Source organism: Denticeps clupeoides, chromosome 13 (assembly GCF_900700375.1).
Source record: "Denticeps clupeoides chromosome 13, fDenClu1.1, whole genome shotgun sequence".
Classification (NCBI taxonomy): domain Eukaryota; kingdom Metazoa; phylum Chordata; class Actinopteri; order Clupeiformes; family Denticipitidae; genus Denticeps; species Denticeps clupeoides.
The window spans coordinates 103,224-121,419 of NC_041719.1; the positions used below are offsets into that span (position 1 = coordinate 103,224).

General features: G+C 50.9%; 2 protein-coding genes across 2 annotated transcripts; both read right to left on the reverse strand.

Annotated features, from left to right (window-relative positions):
• Nucleotides 1–6,411: 6,411 nt before the first annotated feature.
• On the reverse strand, nucleotides 6,412–9,421 carry LOC114802427 (protein FAM181B-like). Its single transcript, XM_029001321.1, has one exon. It carries the CDS (start codon nucleotides 7,866–7,868, stop codon nucleotides 6,927–6,929), a length of 942 nt encoding a protein of 313 aa, XP_028857154.1. The 5' UTR covers nucleotides 7,869–9,421; the 3' UTR covers nucleotides 6,412–6,926.
• A 798-nt stretch (nucleotides 9,422–10,219) lies between these two features.
• LOC114801772 (lysosomal Pro-X carboxypeptidase-like) lies at nucleotides 10,220–17,741 on the reverse strand. Its single transcript, XM_029000058.1, has 9 exons — nucleotides 17,340–17,741; nucleotides 14,210–14,350; nucleotides 14,029–14,130; nucleotides 13,774–13,955; nucleotides 13,547–13,704; nucleotides 13,212–13,375; nucleotides 11,403–11,570; nucleotides 11,082–11,269; nucleotides 10,220–10,868 (listed from the first exon to the last, which is right to left on the reverse strand). The coding sequence occupies exons 1-9, from the start codon at nucleotides 17,490–17,492 to the stop codon at nucleotides 10,646–10,648; spliced, it is 1,479 nt and encodes a 492-aa protein (XP_028855891.1). The 5' UTR covers nucleotides 17,493–17,741; the 3' UTR covers nucleotides 10,220–10,645.
• Nucleotides 17,742–18,196: the final 455 nt, after the last annotated feature.

Sequence of the window (18,196 nt, forward strand, 5' to 3'; positions counted from 1 at the left end):
AGGCCAGTTGTAATTTGGTGTCTAGATTTTGACCCTTCGACGTGGTCGTCCGACGTGCCGCATTCGGCCAGCTTGTTCCAGGCCACACGGAATACTGAAAAACATCTGTTTGTATCTGGGAATGTATTTCTTTCAAAAACTGCTGAAATCCATCAATAAAGATCAGAGCATGAATATGGCTCCAGTTTCAGATAAATACAGAATTATTATTCACTAATGAACCGGCTCTTATCTCAACAGAAGACGGCGTCCTAACGTGGTCTCGATCGCGGCACCAGGCCTGAGTCGTGGCCGAGCCGTTACTGATCTGCATGTACATAACGCCATCGCCGCGTTCGAATACAGAGGCGACGGAGAGTCGAGCGGTGGCCTGACATTCCGCTGGTGTCCTGGCCACCATCTGACCAGAATGAAGATGTGGGTCCGTTCTAACGACTCGAGCCGAGGGCAGAATGTCCTCCCTGGTACAGACCTGCGAGGACGAGACGTCCCGAACTGTTTCCATGCTGTGACCTCGACATCTAGTTCATCTCGGGTACTTACATCATCACCATCCCACAACCTACAGTGGAAGTGGGCGTGGTCTTCCATCTGCTCCGAGTAAGAATATTTCATTACCAGACGTCCTTATCCAGAGCGCCTTACAATCAGTAGTGAAAGGGACAGTCCCCCCCTGGAGACACTAGGGGTTCAGTGTAGGGTTGAACAAATTTGAGAACAAATGTAATTGTTATTGCACGAATGCAATTTAATTTGTGACTATTCACTATACTACGTGTATAAACCATATCATAACTCTACATTGAATTATGATATAGTCTGACATTAAACTATGGAGCAGAGTCTTTCACAGTCGCATTTTCGGTTCGATTCCCGTATATATCGTTCAGGCTTAATTAAGTGTCCTGCTCAGGGACACAGTGGTAGTTCGTGGGGTTTGAACCTGGGACTTTCCCGCTAGGCCCATTTCCAACAGTGATGTGATGTTGTTTTGTACGTTTTCATTGTAAAATCCCCCGCCGTGCTGCTGCTAATGCTGCTCTGATTCTCTCCAAACGCCAATAAAGCGCATTAATGCGCCTTCACAGGCGAGGATCTGCACATAAAGCTGAGTATTTATTTGCTTTGGCCGATCGATTGGTCGGTAACGATGCCATTATGTATGTAAAAATATGGACAGTTTAATCCAGGCGGCTGCGAAAGGGGAGCAGATCCCTGCAGATCCCTGCAGATCCCACTGCGTCTGTCTTCTCCGTCCTGATCCATCGTCCGGCTGCGTTTCAGCTTTTTAATCGACTGGAAATGTCGTCTGTTGATCAGAAAATGTCAATATAGGTAATTAACTGTCTTGCTGGATAATGTGATATTAATGCACGAATGCATAATGAATGAGTGCATCAATTAGCTAATGAATTTCAGCTCTCTGAAGTGGGAGACGAGGACTGATGGGAGACGGAATTTTTTTATGTGGCTGCAGCTGTCGGCCATTTGTCTTTGTATGGGATCTGCTCCCGAGGATCCCACTTATCAGGCACATCTGTCCCTGCACGCTTCTGGAACTTTCTCTCCCAACTTCGTATAAACCGCGTGGGCCTGGCCTCACCTTCCCTTCGTCCTCGCTGCCAGCCGTCTCCCGCCGCTTGTCCCGCGGATGGATGGACTTATCTCTGTTTGATTAATGCCCGTCCCTCAGCACTGTCAATATTGTGTCTCTGTGTGTTATCCGCTGCCACATATGATGTATGCATATCAACGCAGCCGGAACAGGGTTGTGCTTTTCCGCCAGATTCCGGATTTTTCCGCTTGGACAGTTGAGTTAAAACCATCGAGTTCACTCACACGCTCTTTATTCTGAGACAGAATACATGACTCCACAAAAAGCGCAGTATAAATATATTATATTGTGCTCCAGAAATATAATCTATCATTAACTTGGTTTAATATAATGTATGCGGACAGATCCTGGGGGACGGGGACACAAATGGTGGATCAATTTCCATAAATTTGCATCTAAGGGAAAAGCAGCAAGGACACGAGAAGGCGTGGTGTGTGTAGCACAGTTTAGAAACGGGGAGAACTTCGCTGTTCACGACAGCAGGCCCTCGCTGGACCTGAAACGAAGATCACGTGATAATTCTGCTGCGTTTCACATTTTATACTCCAGTAACTCCCACTTGATGAACCTTCATGGTGGACAAATTCATCAAAACGAGGCAGCAGACGTCCTAACGCCAGCCAGAAATGGGGACGCTCTATCCATCTATTCACAGCCATGCAGAGAAATTAGCATTAACGGCCCTGACCCGTCCAGACCTGGACTTCCTGAAGGTACGATGTGGTACCTGGCATGAAGACGTTAGATCCGGGAGCACATTCCCATGTTCCCATGTCTATAGGACGAGCCTCGAGTTGCTGTTATCACGCCGAGGCAGCGTGGTGAGTTCATGTCACCGAGAGATACTGCGATACGGAGGGTGAGAGACGCTTTTTCTCTGTGTCCCCGCTGTCCTGCAAAACTTGAGAGCTCAGTTCTGAGTTCAGTTCTGAGACAATGTGGGGTTCAAAGGACGCATAAAGAAGATCAAATTCAAAGTGAAAAGTGTTTTCAAAGTGACGTGACATTGTGAGACACTGCAGCACAGCACGCGGTGACACGGTGAAACGTGTCCTCTGTATTTAACCATCACAAACCGGCAACCTTCTGATTACGGTCCCGCTTCCTCACCGGTAGGTGCCATACTGCAACCTTGTGTGGAAGTGGGCCTGGTCTTAAGTTGTTCTGTACTCTTATCAAGATGAAGACTTTTCTTTTTAGATCATTCGCTGGGTGTTTTTCAGCAGTTCATGGTCCAGATTTGTCTGTTTGTCATTTTTACAAAGTGCAAAGTGGGTGTGTCTCCCCGCTTAGCACTCAGAGTTAATATGAGCTGCGAAACCGAGACAAACATCAGGTGAGAGACTTCCTGCGGTGCCGTAAATCTGCTCAGGTGAAAATTAGTGAGACCTCAAGCGCCGTAGCATGTAGCTGCCAGAAGCTCTGACTCCCACATATCTTGCCAAGCGTTGGGTCCCAGTGTGGAACAGCACCTTTCGATTTGGTGGTGACACCTTCATGATGGCTGCATTAATTACACAACCAGCACAAACAGCAGCAGAGGTCAATTCAAATAAGGGCGGGGCGATACGATACTGCTGGTTTGAGGGCACCTGGCCTGAAAGCTGAAGGAACCAGTGATAAGAGCAACATTTTACGTGCGTTAACAAGACACATCTAGAAAAATAAAAGAAGCCACATGGACCTTTTTAACTGTAAAACAGTTGACTGACATTTAAATTGAAATGTTAAAATCCTGACTCTGGGGGGGTGCTCCGGTTCTGTATTCTGGAACTCTGACCCTTATTAGGATTCGGCTCCCTCTGAGTCACTCACCGACTGATCTGGGGGTGCGGGAGCGTTAAGGAGCGCTAACCCACTCTCTGGGTGTTAACCGGTGGATTCACGACTCTGACTGAGACAAGGAGTCCACCAGGAGGATTCAACTTTGCAGATTATACGTCATTTTAAAGTGTGGTGGTGCATTATGCAACTTTTTTAGGGTTGTAATTGATGATTTAATGATTATACGGTTACAATTCTGTTGAATGGAAACCTCAGATTCACGACTCATGAGTTATTTAATGGACCCGGGTGAGTCATGAATCACACGGTTCTAGTGTGTTCCCCTGATTACCTGAGTGTGTTCCCCTGAGTGTGCCCTAGATAAATGTACCCCGTCTCCGGCCTGTCCGGTCCCGGTGTCTATGTAGATCGTCTTTGTACCACGTTGTCTAGTAAACGACCGTATTACCTCAACACGGCGGCTCAGTAAGTGCGTGAACATCCTGCGTAGGCAGCTGAGCCAAATAAAGGAGTGCGTTCGTCAGCGGCCACCACAATGGCGGCGGGCAGCCCACAGGCCGTCGCGGCGCAGAGCTAATCTCTTGTACAAGTTCCCGTTTCTGCAGCCGGCTTCCACCCGAGGTGACTAATCATTTGCGATGGCGCGGTTAGAAACCCCGGGCGACGTCTCCATATTCGCACGCATCCGAGCTGAAAAAGCTCACCGATGACGGTGCTAATGAGAAGGGATTACACCGCATCTCAGAGGGATTACCTACGGCGAGCAGACAGGCAGCCAGAGGTCGTTCCCATGGAAACGGGCCCAAATAAAGCAGCACTTCCGGCCCGAGTTCACAGCGAAGGCCGCGGTAAAATCGCAGCTGACAGCCTCCCCGGCGCGTGGGATATTTAGTGGGGAGACGCCCTCAGCAGAAAGCGGCGTTTATCTGCTCCGTTTCATCTGGCGCGCCCCGTCCCCGCACCTTCTCTTTCATGTACGCTGGAGACGAGGCTCAACAAGATGGCTGATCCGTCCGCCTCGTCTCGCTCCCCGAAGGAACATCAAACGCGCCGAGCGACAGCGCGGCGGCTCGGTAAACAATTCATTAAAAAGTGGAGGTCCCCCCATCCACAGACAAACACGGTCTTCAGGGTAATTTCATGGACATCAGTCAGAGCAGCGGAGACGCGGCTGAGGAGTGGAGGTGACAAGAAGCCATCAGAGGAGATAAACAGGGCGCTGGCGGCGGCGAGGAGTAAACAAGCCGCCCTGTCATCACATGACACCGCGGCCCAGAGTCGTTACTGAAGATCTGAAGATGCCTGCACATCTTCCTCTGCTTCTTCTAGAAGATCAGGTGGTAGTAGCCTAGTATGTTAGACACTCGCTTATGAACCAGAAGACCCGGGTTCAAATCCCACTTACTACCATTGTGTCCCTGAGCAAGACACTTAACCTTAAGTTGCTCCAGAGGGGGACTGTCCCAGTAAATACTGATTGTAAGTCGCTCTGGATAAGGAAGTCTGGTAAATGCTGTAAATGTCAAGATCGTCCTCCACTTTAGGGTGTCAGCCAATCAGGGACACTCCTGCCTGTTGTAGACAAGTAGTGTCTACAACTGTCACCTTCTGGTCACCTTGGAGATCAACAAGCTTCACGGCGTTCTCCACCTTGGACAGTGGCTGGACTGGTCCGGGTCCGGCAGATAAAAAACCTCCTAATATGGAGGCTTCTGTGTGGATTCAGCACAACTATACAACTTATTGTGAGACGTACGTCCCACGGCAAGGTGCTGGTGTCTCTCCGCAGCATCAGAACCATTCGGAAATGTGAATGTGTGTTGACCTCGCCCTGGACGGCCCGATCGGCTCCGTCTTCCGTCCTTCAGTCGTTTTCAGTGACCGGTAATGGGATTTTCTGGCCCTCTCGGAGGTGATGACGACCCTCCATTCTTTTCCTTTTTTGTAACGTCTCGCTTCACTTCGCTCTGCTTTCGAGACTTACGATGGCGCGTTTTAAAACCATCGTGCGGCGGAAACAGAAGACAAATTCCCCGTTTGGAGCGGTGAATCCTCGTCAGACGGTTTTCCTGGCCATGTGCTGTATTTATATGTTGCATGTCAAGCGATGGAAGTGCTGATGCTCGGAGAAATCCGGATTTATGCAGATTCCTCGGCATCGTTTATTTTGTGCGTCAGTGCCGGGTGCTTTTATCGGCAGGAACCGTTCCTTTCTATAATCCTGACAGCGAATGGCTGTTACTGTTATCTGCAGCGCTTAAAGATCCACCACCGCTAATGTTCCTTTCGTCTGGTGAAACACCTACACGTCACTGAGGCTCCAGGATTTACCCACAATGCAACTGCTGTGCCTTGATAGCAGCTGTAGCAACATCTCAGTCCCAATTCTGACCCACGTTCATCTGTTCTACCTCAGCAGCAGCAACCCACCTGTAACTGGTCTTCACCCACTGATACTACTGGGCAGATGTTCTTCATCTTTACCTTTCATGAAGACGTAAGTCAGCACACAGGACAGTGTTTGGGTGCGGCAGGAACCTTTAATTCACGTCATCTGCACAAGTTCTTAATAAACAGTTCATGGACGCTGTGGCTGTGGACTGGACCCTCGTGCCTTCGACGTGCATCGACACTGCCACCATGTGGCGTCCTTTGTCATTTTATCAGTTGCTTTCTTCCATAGAAATCATACATTTATTTTTTATTATATATTTAGGGTTGCAAAATGAATATTTAATGAGCCTTTTTAATCCAGAATTGCTGATTTGTCACAAGACAGGGATTTTCTTCACGGTCATTACAAATCCCGCCAAATTACCGCCATCATCGCTCATAAAGCTGGCAGCACGTAATCCTTTACAAAGCAGCCACGTCGCAGTCAGTGGACAGTCTCTGTGTTGTCCCCGAGCCACCAGGGGGCAGAGCTGCCTGGAAGTTCATAACCCTCCCTGCACCAGAGAAAAATGATATTATACCGGCGCGGTGAAACAGAACGAGAGCGATACGAGAGATAAATAAAGACCAGCTTTATTTCGTCTTGCCGTGTTATTATGTACAGATTTTAAAACCTTGCAGGACTGAACATCACGCTGATTGTAGAGCAGAGGCACGTTCCCGTGTTACTAATACCAGTCAGTAGTTCTAGTAAAGAGCACGTCGTCACCCGTTACATGAAGAACAGAGCAGCTTCTACCAAGGGTGCTTCACGTCCTAGTCTACGCTTCACAAGAACAAGTTGGAACCTTGATGGCTGTCGATTGCACCAAGCTGAGAGAACACCATCCCACCAGCAGGGAGGAACCTTTAACCAAAAGCCAGACATGGTCCAGGGTACCTCCAGGTTTCAAATCCAACCGCCGTGGAGGAGCATGAAATGTTCAACTTGAGACGAGAACGATTGCTGGACAGATTCCTTCTCCTCTGTGGATGGTGATTTTAACCCTGAGATGAGTTGTACGTATGTTTCGTGAACCCATGGATGGTCCTGGCCAACGTTCTCACCCATTCAGGTTTTCGGTGGCGACTCTCAGAGAGAAGGGAAGCCGCCCCGGCCGTACGCGCCGGCCGCTTCGTACGAGCCTGGCGGACTTGAGTAATCCGTGAAGAAGTTGGGGAAGGACATGGCGCAGACGGGAGCGTCCTCCAGGGGCTCCCCGGAACTGTACATGGCCGGCTGTGGTGGGACGGTCTTCTTGGAGGGCCCGCCGCAGGTAGGCCAGGGCTCGGAATACACGAAGCCGCCGGTCAGGAAAGGGTGCGTGTCGTAGGAGGACGTCTCGGGTCCTGGCACGTCTCTGCCAGCTGTCCCGCCCTGGAACAGCTCCTGCTCCATCATCATGCTGCTGTAGTCCGGCCCCAGCAGCTCAAAGAAGTCGGCCGCTTCCGGGGTCCCCCGCTCGAGGTCCTTGAGGGACATGCCGGGGGTGGAAGTGACTCGGGGGCAGTTGGCCGGCTCGGTGAAGAAGGACGGGGGCAGGTTGCGGTGCCGGAGGGGGGGTTTCTTGGCTTTTTCTCCCCGGATGTCCTTGGCAGCGGGGTTGAACAGGGCTGCCAGGCTCTTGCTCTGGAGGCTGGCCTGCACCCCGTCCCTCTTGGGGGGCAGTTTGCCCTGGAAGCTTCCAGGCTGTGGGGTCTGCGGCGAGCCGTGCCGCTTGCTTGAGTCCGGGGTTTGAGGTGGACTACCTGGCGCAATGATCCCGGTGCACCTCTTGATCTGCTTCTGCAGATACTTCCGGTGGTTGACCTTCCGCTTGGACTTCACAGGCTTGTCCAGGGCCAGCTTGATGTTGCTGGACGCTGAATCGATGAAGCTCAGGAGGTCCCTCGTGGTCTCCCGGAAATCCCCGTCATGCTCCACCTCGCTCAGAAGGCTGTTCTCCAGGCCCTTGTCCATGTCGTACTCCATGATGGAGCCGGGGAAGCAGAAGTTCAGGAACGGTGAGCTCATTATGGCGGCCTGAACAGCCATCGCTGGGCGACTTGAAGGAACCTTCCGCTACATCCAGAGTCCCTCAGCCATGTTCCTGAAGGCTGGATTATGTTGATCTGCTGCCGTGGGAGGACTCGCTGCACTGCTCGCGGGGCGACACTGAAGGGGTAAAGTGTTCCTCGGGGGGAAGGGACGAGGTCCTTTTAGGAGGGAGGGCTGATGATGTCAGGACATGAAAGAGGGGGGGCCGAGGGACCCCCGACTTAACTCTTCGCTCACGCCTGACCACCTGCAAGTGAGGGGGATTTGTCCAAGACGCCCCGCTGTCTCCCTAAATAATGTCCCCCGGCACGACCGTCCCCGTTATTACTTGTTCGTCAATTTCAAAACACCCCCAAGTATCAAAGACTGTCTGAAGTGGACCTGCAAAAGTTGGTACGTTTTAAAGCTTAAAGGATCCGACTCGGCCCTGACATCCTGTTTCTGTTTAATGTGGGGTTCTCTCCTCCCTCCTCTTCCTCTCCTCGCCTTTTCTGTGCATTCCCGCACCAGTGGGAATTTCTGCCCCGTCCTGACAACTATTATGGGCTGCCTTTGACATACAGCCCTACAGGGTCTAAATAGCTTCTATTCTTCCCGCGGCCGTGAAAGGGAGCTTTGTGCCAGAGATTCATTAAAGTGCACCTCACAGCCCCTCCGTAAAATGGCTCTCGATAATGAACAGTCGATTTAACTAGAAAAGCTGCCGGAGCTGTTAAATTAAAGGGGAATAAAGTGCCAGGAGGAACGTTGACCTTAAGAAATCCCGCCGGCGACTAAAAGTGCCGCCGTAAACAAGCGCACATTTACAGGGAGCCTGTTGGCCGGCGGTGAATGCTGGTAGGTCGGTGTTGGGGCGCGGGGACCGGGGAGGAAGGCCTCGTCCGCGCCTCCTGTAGGGTGAGCGTGTGCAAATCCCGCACTTTCTCACGTGACCTTCTCGCTCCTTCTCCCTTTCTTCTCTCCTGAAAGTGCATTTGAAGGTGAGGCCGTGAATCACTCCGCGGCCGAAGGGGAGGGGGGGACCCCGTTATTATCATGGTAATTCCGCCGGTGAAAGGGACAGTGAAAGTGATAGCAGTGATCTAATTATCTGTAGCCCGGCGAAAAAGGGGCGTCCGAGAGAAACTGACACCGCCGCACAATGAAGAGTTGGGGCAACAGCGAGGACCGTAGCAACGGTGCAGAAAACAAGCCTTCCTGGCCTGGGAACATGCATTCAAAATGACCGCTCTTACATCAAAACCGCCATATTTTAATAAAACGCGCCATTTTCTCTTCGCCCCGCTGTGAGCTCTTTTCTTCTCCTTTATTCTAAGACGCGCCGCGGCCGATCCCGGAAACGGCCACATAAAGGCTTCAGTGGGGTGGGGGTGGAAATTCCTGCACACTTGAACTTCCAGCGTTCCGTCCGAGGCATGAAGAGAACATTAAGCAGCACTTCACTCTATACTTTCCTGAAAAACGGCACTTTCTGCTAAAAATAGTGCAAAAGTGTTCACCAGTACAACATACTTTCCTACTTGTGGGACTACTTTACTTTACTTTACTTTACTTTACTTTACTTTACTTTATTTTGCAGACGCTTTTATCCAAAGTGACTTACAGGACGACACCAGCAATTCTCGTTCGGTTTCTATAGATTTTGAGTTTATAAAAACTAAGAGCCCCGATAAGGCCCAACTTGTCAGAAAAAGAACATGCTCAGAGTGTGAGTGTGAGTGTGTAAGTCTTGGATTTGTCTGAAATACTTTTTGAATAAGTGCGTTTTCAACTTTAATCCTTTAATCCACCTAATGAAGGATCATCATCTTATCTTATATTGAAACGTGCATCCAAGCAGCTTTCAAAAAGCAGAGATTTGAGCATATTTAATTTTTTGCAATTTTGAAATGTTCTTCTTTGAATTGAGAGACTCCACAGACCCCCAATTTACAGACATTGCTGCACCCCTCAAGCGAGCTGGCACCCTGTCGCCCCGCCCATCTCCTCCCGGCGGTGTGTGGTCCCCGTGCCGGATCTGACGTCAGACTCGGAGAAGGATGGCGGTGTCACCGGGCCTGAGTAGCTGCTGGAAGTGCTGAGGAAACATCATAGGAGCCTGATGGCCGTCCCAGAACCTCCACTTTACACCAGCAGACGGGTGATCTGCCCACAAGTTCTTCTCGAATTCAGCAGCCAAAGTGTGTGATCTGAACGCGGAGTCTGGGGGCATCTGGAGGGGTTTGGGGGTTGTGCACCACCCCGTCTGCTCCTTTGCTTCTCTTTTCTCCGTCACCCCTAGTCAACCCCGTCCCTCTCGCCCCTCTGCCCCTCTGCCCCAGACTCTCAGTGTGCAGCATTAATAATATTACCAGCGGGGGGGCAGTTTTTAAAGAGGAGAGATGGGGGCGTGGAGGATCCCACAGGTGGAGAAGCTCCAACCTCCCACAAGCATCTTTATTGCCGCTCAGTGCCACTGCAGGAATACGAACCTCTGGTTCTCCTGGAGGTCGTCTCTCTCTCTCACACACACACACACACACAACCAAATATTTTAATGTTCTTTATTCTTAATTACTCTATAAACTGTCCAGCCATTTTCATCACCATTCAAACACTAAAAAAAAACACTTTATTGGATTAGGAACCGGATTAGGAACCGTTAAAATCTCCAAAATCACCTGAGAACATCTCCATACCCCAATGATGCTTTCGGCACATCTTCATGGGATTTGATTTTGTACAAATCACCGGACACATGAAGACCTGGAAGAAGTCTGGCTTTGGCTTAACGCTCAGTCCGAGATCAAGATGAATGGGGAGGTGCTGGCCTCCTCGATCCACTTCCTGAAGTACTTCACCTCCCGCGCCCGAGCGATGAGCACGTTCTGAGGGTCGTACTCACTGTTGTAGCGCAGGTCCAGGTGGTGCGCCCCCTCTGGTATCACTATGGCGACGAGAGAGTCGGACAGGCTGCTGGTCACCCCTCCGCCCGTCCACGGGTCCATCCCTCCGTTACTGCAGAGAGGCAACGAGGGTGTCAGTAGCCAATTAGAAGAGCACAGACTTCCAGGTTCAAACCCCGAGCAAGACACTGAACCCTGAGTGTCTCCAGGGGGGGACTGTCCCTGTAACTGCTGATTGTAAGTCGCTAAGGGCGTCTGGTAGATGTTACCACCAACTTTCTGAATTGAGAGGTCTGTTAATGGAACAGAACTTCAGGGAACTCACCTGAAGACGATGTTGCTGTGGGACTTGATGTCTCTGCCTCCGTACGCTGTTTCAGCCCAGTCTGGGCGCGGCCTCACGCCAAACTCGTGGAAGCACTCGTCTGAGAAGGCCTGGAAGTCCCACTCCTCTGGCTCGAACATGTCCTGGACGCCATCCGTGCACATGGGCATCACCATCTCCGTACAGGCCTGGGCCACCACAGACCAAAAGCCATTTTAAAGGAGGACCAGCGACAGGCCACGCCTCTTTAAATATCATTATTTACCTCGTTAATTAACTATGTGTAATGCGTGTACGAGGGGGACCGCGCTGCAGCCGCACCTGGTAGAACCAGCCCCGCGTGCCCAGCTGTCCTGTTGCAGTCTGGGAGATGTCCAGGCACTCCGCCTGTCCCGTGTAGTTGTAGTAGAGCTTCGCGGCCTTGGCCACGCCGCTCAGCAGCTGCTGGTCGGTCACGCCGGCGCCGAAACCGAGGTGCTTGCAGGCTTCCTGAAGAGAAAGGAGGAGGGCCGTCCATCTTACACCAGACGTTTCAATTCTGGGGTCGAGGGACACGTCTAAAGATCTTTATTTAAAAGATGGGGGCGCCGCCGGCCCAGACTCTTCATCGAAAACGTATTTTGGGACCGCGAGGAGGAGGGGCTGCTGGCATTCTTGGAGTGCCGAGCTCCGATTAGCATCCGAATCCGGCTGGAATGGACTGCAGCTCCGGCCGAATTTACGGCGCAGACTTGTGTCTCCGTGAAGGGGCCGCGAGGAGAGCGTCCATAAAGTCCGGCGTTCCCAGCAAAGCCGGGGGGGGGTGGAGGCGGGAGTGGCCCAGCAGAGCGGATGATGAAGTGTGTGGGATCAGCGCCGGGTGGGGGTCTTGAGAAACAGGGGGCTTCGGTGAATCAGGGGGGGCGCAGACATGTCCGACTGCAGAAACAAAAAGGGCCTGAAGCATCTTCTGACTACTTTTCAGATGGGATTAGCCTCATACATTCATGGCTGCCAGCAGATTCCCGTCCTCTAAGCCTTCAATGGGTCCTTCTCACACTCACTCACATAATCACATTAGCTTTGTCATTAAAAAAAGCTCCTCTTCGCACCCGGGGCCTAAACCGCTTACGCCACCCATAGGGGTCGCATACATTACAGGCTTTCGGCTAAACTGCCCCAAACGACCGTTTTAGCGAATTCGCCGGACTTTAAAGGTGCCGGGCGTGTTGGGAACTCTGTCTGTGCTCACGTGGCAGTTCGATGTTTCGTACCGCACTGCAGGATGTACACACCACGTCTTTTACGAATGTGGGGGATTGCTGCCTTAACGGAGAAGACGATGGTGCCAAAAACGTTTCTAAAATGTAGAAATGTATAAAAAAAAAAAGGCCTTTTGAATAAAATATAAAACATTGTTTGCCATGTACTAGCCAACAACTAGTGATTGTAAGTCGCTCTGGATAAGAGCGTGAATATGTACACTAAAGAAATGTGCTAATAAACGGTGCATCCTGTAAAAAAATCCTATCTAAAAGCAGAAATCACCATTTTGGGTCCGTGTTTCAATGAAAATTCACAGCCAGTCCAGTCCAGGGAAAGTCCACATTTCTTGTAGATCCGGTTCACCCGGGGCGGGGGCTGTGCTGACCCCAAATGTGGGAATCTTGACTTTCTTTTATACAGGTCAGGGGGGGCCTAGCGGTTAAGGAAGCGGCCCCGTAATCAGAAGGTGCCACTGAGGTCCCCTTGATGAAGGTCTTGTCCCCACACGCTGCTCCCCAAGCGCCTGTCATGGTGGCCACTGTCACCAAGGGTGACGGTTAAATACTGAGGACAATTGTGGGTTTCACTTATGACATCCTGTAGATAATTACCCACAGGGAAGCAAGTTGGGACAACTGGTCCTAGATCAGTTTATAAGCAGTTATAATGCACATCTTCACCAGTCACCATTCGTACCTTCACGACGTCCTGGTGAGAATAGAAGCATCGTATCTACAGCTTCAGATAACCTCATGAATATGAATGTGCCGGGAGCGTTCTCCTCCCTCACCAACATGTCCACGCGGACCACCGTAACGAGGCCTGGAGGAGACGTGGCACGTCGTGTCGTTTGGCTGGATGAAGGAGAGAAGGAAGCGGCCGTACCTGCACAGGCCAGGCCGGCAGCGGCTGGAGGAAGTCGGCACCGTACGGGTAGTTCACCATGGCCAAGTTCCCCCAGGTCTCCTGCAGCCAGCTCTTCAGGCCGTCCCCTCTGGACAGCGGGGAACACAGGCCAAACTCGGCCGCCAGCCAGCGAAGACCCTCGTCTGATCAAAGCCCGGCGAGACGAGCAGAGACGTTCAAGTTAGAAAATACGCTCCAAAAAATACGCTCACATGACACCTGATAACCGCGACCGTATAGTCGACTACTTCTCCATATTTCTGTAGTAAAATACTGAAGAAGAAGAAGGTTTCACGTATGAAGAGACTTGGTACCCGTGGAGGCGAGCCTGTCCACGGCGATCCAGGACCTCCTGACGTTGGCGCTGCAGTGGGCTCCGCCCTTCGAGAAGACCTCGGTGACGATCTGGTAAAAGACCCCGCAGGGCACCATGCCGGGGAACTGCCAGATGGGGGCGGAGGCGGCCAGAGCCCTACAGACGAAGGGCCGTGATCACGCATCCGGTCCACAAGCGAGGGCGCGATGGCGGCCCACCACTCACCCGACCACGACGTGCGGGTACTTCATCCGGAACCAGGCCGCCAGCATGCCCCCGTACGAGCCGCCGACGGCGATGACGGGGCTGCCCTCGGCCCCCGCCCGGCTCTTCTTCAGGGCCCCCACCAGCGCAGCGTAGTCGGCCAGCGCCTGCTCCGAGCTCAGGAAGTTCAGCCGCTCGGCGTCCTGCGCGGTGTCACACGGTCACAAGGTCACCGGAGAGGCGGCGGTCCCGCTGCGGAGCGCGGCTCTTACTTACGCGGAACGACTCGGCGCCGAACGGCAGAGACTCTCCGTAGTAGCGGTGCTCGGCAAAAACCAGCATGGCGCCCAGCTGCTCGGCGACGTCCCACATGAAGCCCTGAAAAGGCAGCGCGGTCCTGAGAGTCTGCGGGGGAACCCGGTCACGCCCAATATTCACACTCCGGACGGAACGTTACAGTGTTATTGCAGAACCAGGTGATGTCCCCCTCATTTCCAGTGTAGAAGAGGATCGGCCCACCAGATTTGTGCCAGTGCTGGTCTGCAACCAGGTATCTCTGCTTGAACGTGCCGTTTTTGAAGAACCCAAAATGGTCGATCTACAAAGAAGCATAAATAAAATAGTAATAATAACCTGCGCAACAACTCTCAAAATCATTTTTAGTTCATGCAATAAAAATAAATAGAATATATGGCGCAAAATATAAAGGGAACACAGAAAAACAGCACCATGTATCTCCAAGTCCATCACAATCCTGTGAGGTCAAACTGTCCACTTAGGAAGCAACACTGATGCTGCTGTACAAATGGAATAGACAACAGGTGGAAACTACAGGCAATTAACAGGACGTCCCCAACAAAGGCGTGGTCCTGCAGGTGGGGACCACAGAACACTTCTCAGTTCCTGTGTTTTCTGGCTGATGTTTTGGTGACTTTTGAATGCTGGCGGTTCTTTCACTCCACTGGTAGCCTGAGACGGAGAGACGGAGTCTAGAACAAGTGGCTCAGGTAGTGCTGCTCATCCAGGATGGAACATCAATGTGAGCTGAACAAGAAGGTTTGCTGTGTGTGCCAGCGTAGTGTCCAGAGCATGGAGGTGCAACCAGGAGACAGGCCAGAACATCAGGAGACATGGAGGAGGCAACAACCCAGCAGCAGGACCCACCACTACCTCCACCTTTGTACAAGGTGGACCAGGAGGATCAAAATGACCTCCAGCAGGCCACAAATGTGCTCAAACGGTCAGAAACAGACTCCATGAGGGTGGTATGAGGTGTCCAGAGGTGGGGCTTCTGCTTACAGCCCAACACCGTGCAGCACGTTTGCCATTTTCCAGAGAACACCAAAGTTGGGGAATTTGCCACTGGTGGTCTGTACTCCTCGCAGATAAAAGCAGATTCCCACTGAGCACGGGACCAGAGGTGGGCTGACTGCCATTAGGTACAGAGATGAGATCCTCAGAACCCTTGTGAGACCATATGCTGGTGCGATTGGACCTGGGTTCCTCCTAATGCAAGACAATGCTATACTGTCCCGCCCGTTCCCCAGACCTGAATCCAATTGAGCACATCTGGGACATCATGTCTCGCTCCATCCACCAACACCATGTTGCGCCACAGACTGTCCAGGAGTTGGTGGCTTTAGTCAATGGGACGAGGAGGAGGAGGAAGGAGGAGATCCCTGAGGAGACCATCCGCCACCTCATCAGGAGCATGTCCAGGTGTTGTAGGGAGGTCCTACAGGCACATGGAGGCCACACACACTACTGAGCCTCATTTTTACTTGTTTTTAGGACATCAACGTTGGATCAGCCTGTAGTGTGTTCTTCTACTTTCATTTTGAGTGTGACTCCAACTCCAGACCTCCATGGGTTCATAAATTAGATTTTTATACAATATCTTCCCAACCACTTGCGTTGTAATTTGTTCTGTTTACAACCTTTTTATTCTTATTCTGTTTTTTACTATTTATTCAGGTCTTCTTCCTGGATGCTGGGAAATATGATTAAGATCCAAACAGCAACACATTCTATACATAACAGCAAATACATTATTGTCTAAACCGTATCAATAAACTATAAAGCAATTAATAATAAGTATTTTATGAGGCTGCCCCCCCCCCCCGACTAATTTAATTCATACATGATAAAAAAAATCATGACCAATATCAAAATAGTGAGAATTAGAGAATTACAGAGCATCTGTCTTTAATGGTCATAGTCACCATATTGATGTTGGTATTTAAATATAATGTAAATATAATGCTGTGCGTGGATGTGAGGGGCGTGTCCGCTCTGGCCTCGCGCCACCGCCGCTTTGTGGGGCCGGCGGAGGGATAATTAGCCTCAATTTGTATTTAAAACCCGCAGCCGGGCTGAAGGATGCCACATTCGTTCCGGCTTTACCAGCCCCTGTGACATCCTTTCATCTGAACCGTCCCACTGGACCCTGAGGGGGGCGCTGGCGGCGCCGAGTCCAGCTGTTGGGCTGAGTGAGGGGGCAACGTTACGATCCATTTCTCAAAACCAACCAACTAATGAGGGAACCGTGAATCGGGCCAGTTAGACGGGTGACATTACAAAGACGGGTGAGGAAGCGAAGGTTGCCGGTTCGAATCCCGAGCTGCACCGTCTCTACACACCGCTCCCCAACACTGCTGTCTTTCACTAAGACAGGACCTCAAAAATGATCAATCACAGCGCCACCTGGTGGAAAATGATCTTCTCATTCGCTTAAAATATATATAACAGACGAGCAGGTTGTGAAATAAAAAAGGAAGAAAAGATTGTGACGCTGCCGGACGTTCTTTTATTATTGATTTGTGCTGAGCTTCTCAAGTTTCTTGTGAAGTTTCTGAAGAGTCAGTGATTCTACTGGAACCCAGTCAACTCCTCATGCAGCAGAACATGTGGACCTCCGATGAGGATTTCCTACAGACAGCTGCACACCCCGCGTCCCCCTCAGGACAGGAAGGACAGCACAGCCGTCCCAGGACTAAGCGGATCCCTCCTCAATCGTCTCATCTGCGCAGCCAGGAAGTAGCCTCACTCTTCCTGAAGACAGAAGCATGTGACAGGGGACAAGGTTCTTCCTGCTTCTGCTTGTCCAGCCTGCTGGCGATCCAGACACAATGCTGCGGCAGGGAATAGAGGACATCCTCGCAGGAAGCCACCAGTCTACTAATGAGTCCAGCGTACACCCGGAGTACTTATATTACCTGTCATAATGTCCACAGCAACTGCATAACATACATATTATGCATATTATACATCTACGGACTGGTGGTAGTAGCCTGGTGGGTAACACACTCGCCTATGAACCAGAAGACCCAGGTTCAAACCCCACTTACTACCATCGTGTCCCTGAGCAGGACACTTAACCCCGAGTGTCTCCAGGGGGGGACTGTCCCTGTAACTACTGGTTGTAAGTCGCCCTAGATAAGGGCGTCTGGTAAATGCTGTAAATGTTAACATATATAAAAACTTCCCCTGAGAAATGAGCTGGAAAGCACTTTATTAATAGAACAGCTATTGACAGAAGCCACGCGTGTCGTGCGAAGTGTCACCAGTGGGGCTAAATCTCTGCTCACCTGCTGCTGGAAGTAGAAGGTCCGGTACGACGAGGTGCGGCCGCCGGCGGCGACGCCGCCTGCTCCCCTGCGTCCGGGCAGGATGCGCGACTTGAGCCCCGGCGTCCGGGACACGCAGAGGGACAGGAGCAGCAGCGCGACTCCGGGTCTCATGGCCGGGACGTCGGAGGAGGAAGTGCGGAGCGGCGCGGATCTTCGGAGGAGGGGACTTCAGAACTGGGGCTAAATATGAACGGATGTTCAGCCAACTAAGACACAGCAAGTTAACACTTTTATTTCTTAATTAACCTGCACTGTGCAAAGCACATTTAACACACGTCCATTGTGATCAATTGTGCGACGCACAGAAACGTTTCAAACGAAAAACAAAGAGAACGATGCTCCTGAGCGGCGGGTTTACGTGTGACGTAGACGCGCGGTGCATGACGGGAGCTGGAGTCCTGGGTCAATAAACTACAGACACATTCAGAATGAATATTAAAGGAGGCGCAACATCAATAAATACACAATTACAGGGACATGCATACGTATACACAACGTACAGATGCCCATGGTGGTCTTTCCTATACATTAAACTCCAGTGGTTTATTAATCCAGTCTATCTAAAAACAAATTATGTTACAGATGTAAAAATAATATAGATTAACAGGGAGAGAAATGTACAAATGTGGTGGAAATGGCATTTTGTGGTGTAAAAATCTCCTGAATGTGATATAGATAAGATATAGAATATTTAGAAACCTAAAAATTATAATGCCACTATTTTGTCCACTCATGAAATCCCCATTTGACTCACCATTACTATACTGGCCAAGTAAATAACAGTAAAACCCAACAGACAGGAGTTTCCTCTTAAG

What these genes read in the sequence shown, in the direction of transcription:
- LOC114802427 (XM_029001321.1), bottom strand. Translation starts at nt 7,868, where the DNA reads ATGGCTGTTCAGGCCGCCATAATGAGCTCACCGTTCCTGAACTTCTGC.
- LOC114801772 (XM_029000058.1), bottom strand. Translation starts at nt 17,492, where the DNA reads ATGAGACCCGGAGTCGCGCTGCTGCTCCTGTCCCTCTGCGTGTCCCGG. An exon ending in CCTTCTACTTCCAGCAGCAG is followed by an intron (nt 14,351 to 17,339) that starts GTGAGCAGAGAT and finishes GCTTCTTTGTAG; the next exon opens with ATCGACCATTTTGGGTTCTT. An exon ending in TCGGCGCCGAGTCGTTCCGC is followed by an intron (nt 13,956 to 14,028) that starts GTAAGTAAGAGC and finishes GACACCGCGCAG; the next exon opens with GACGCCGAGCGGCTGAACTT.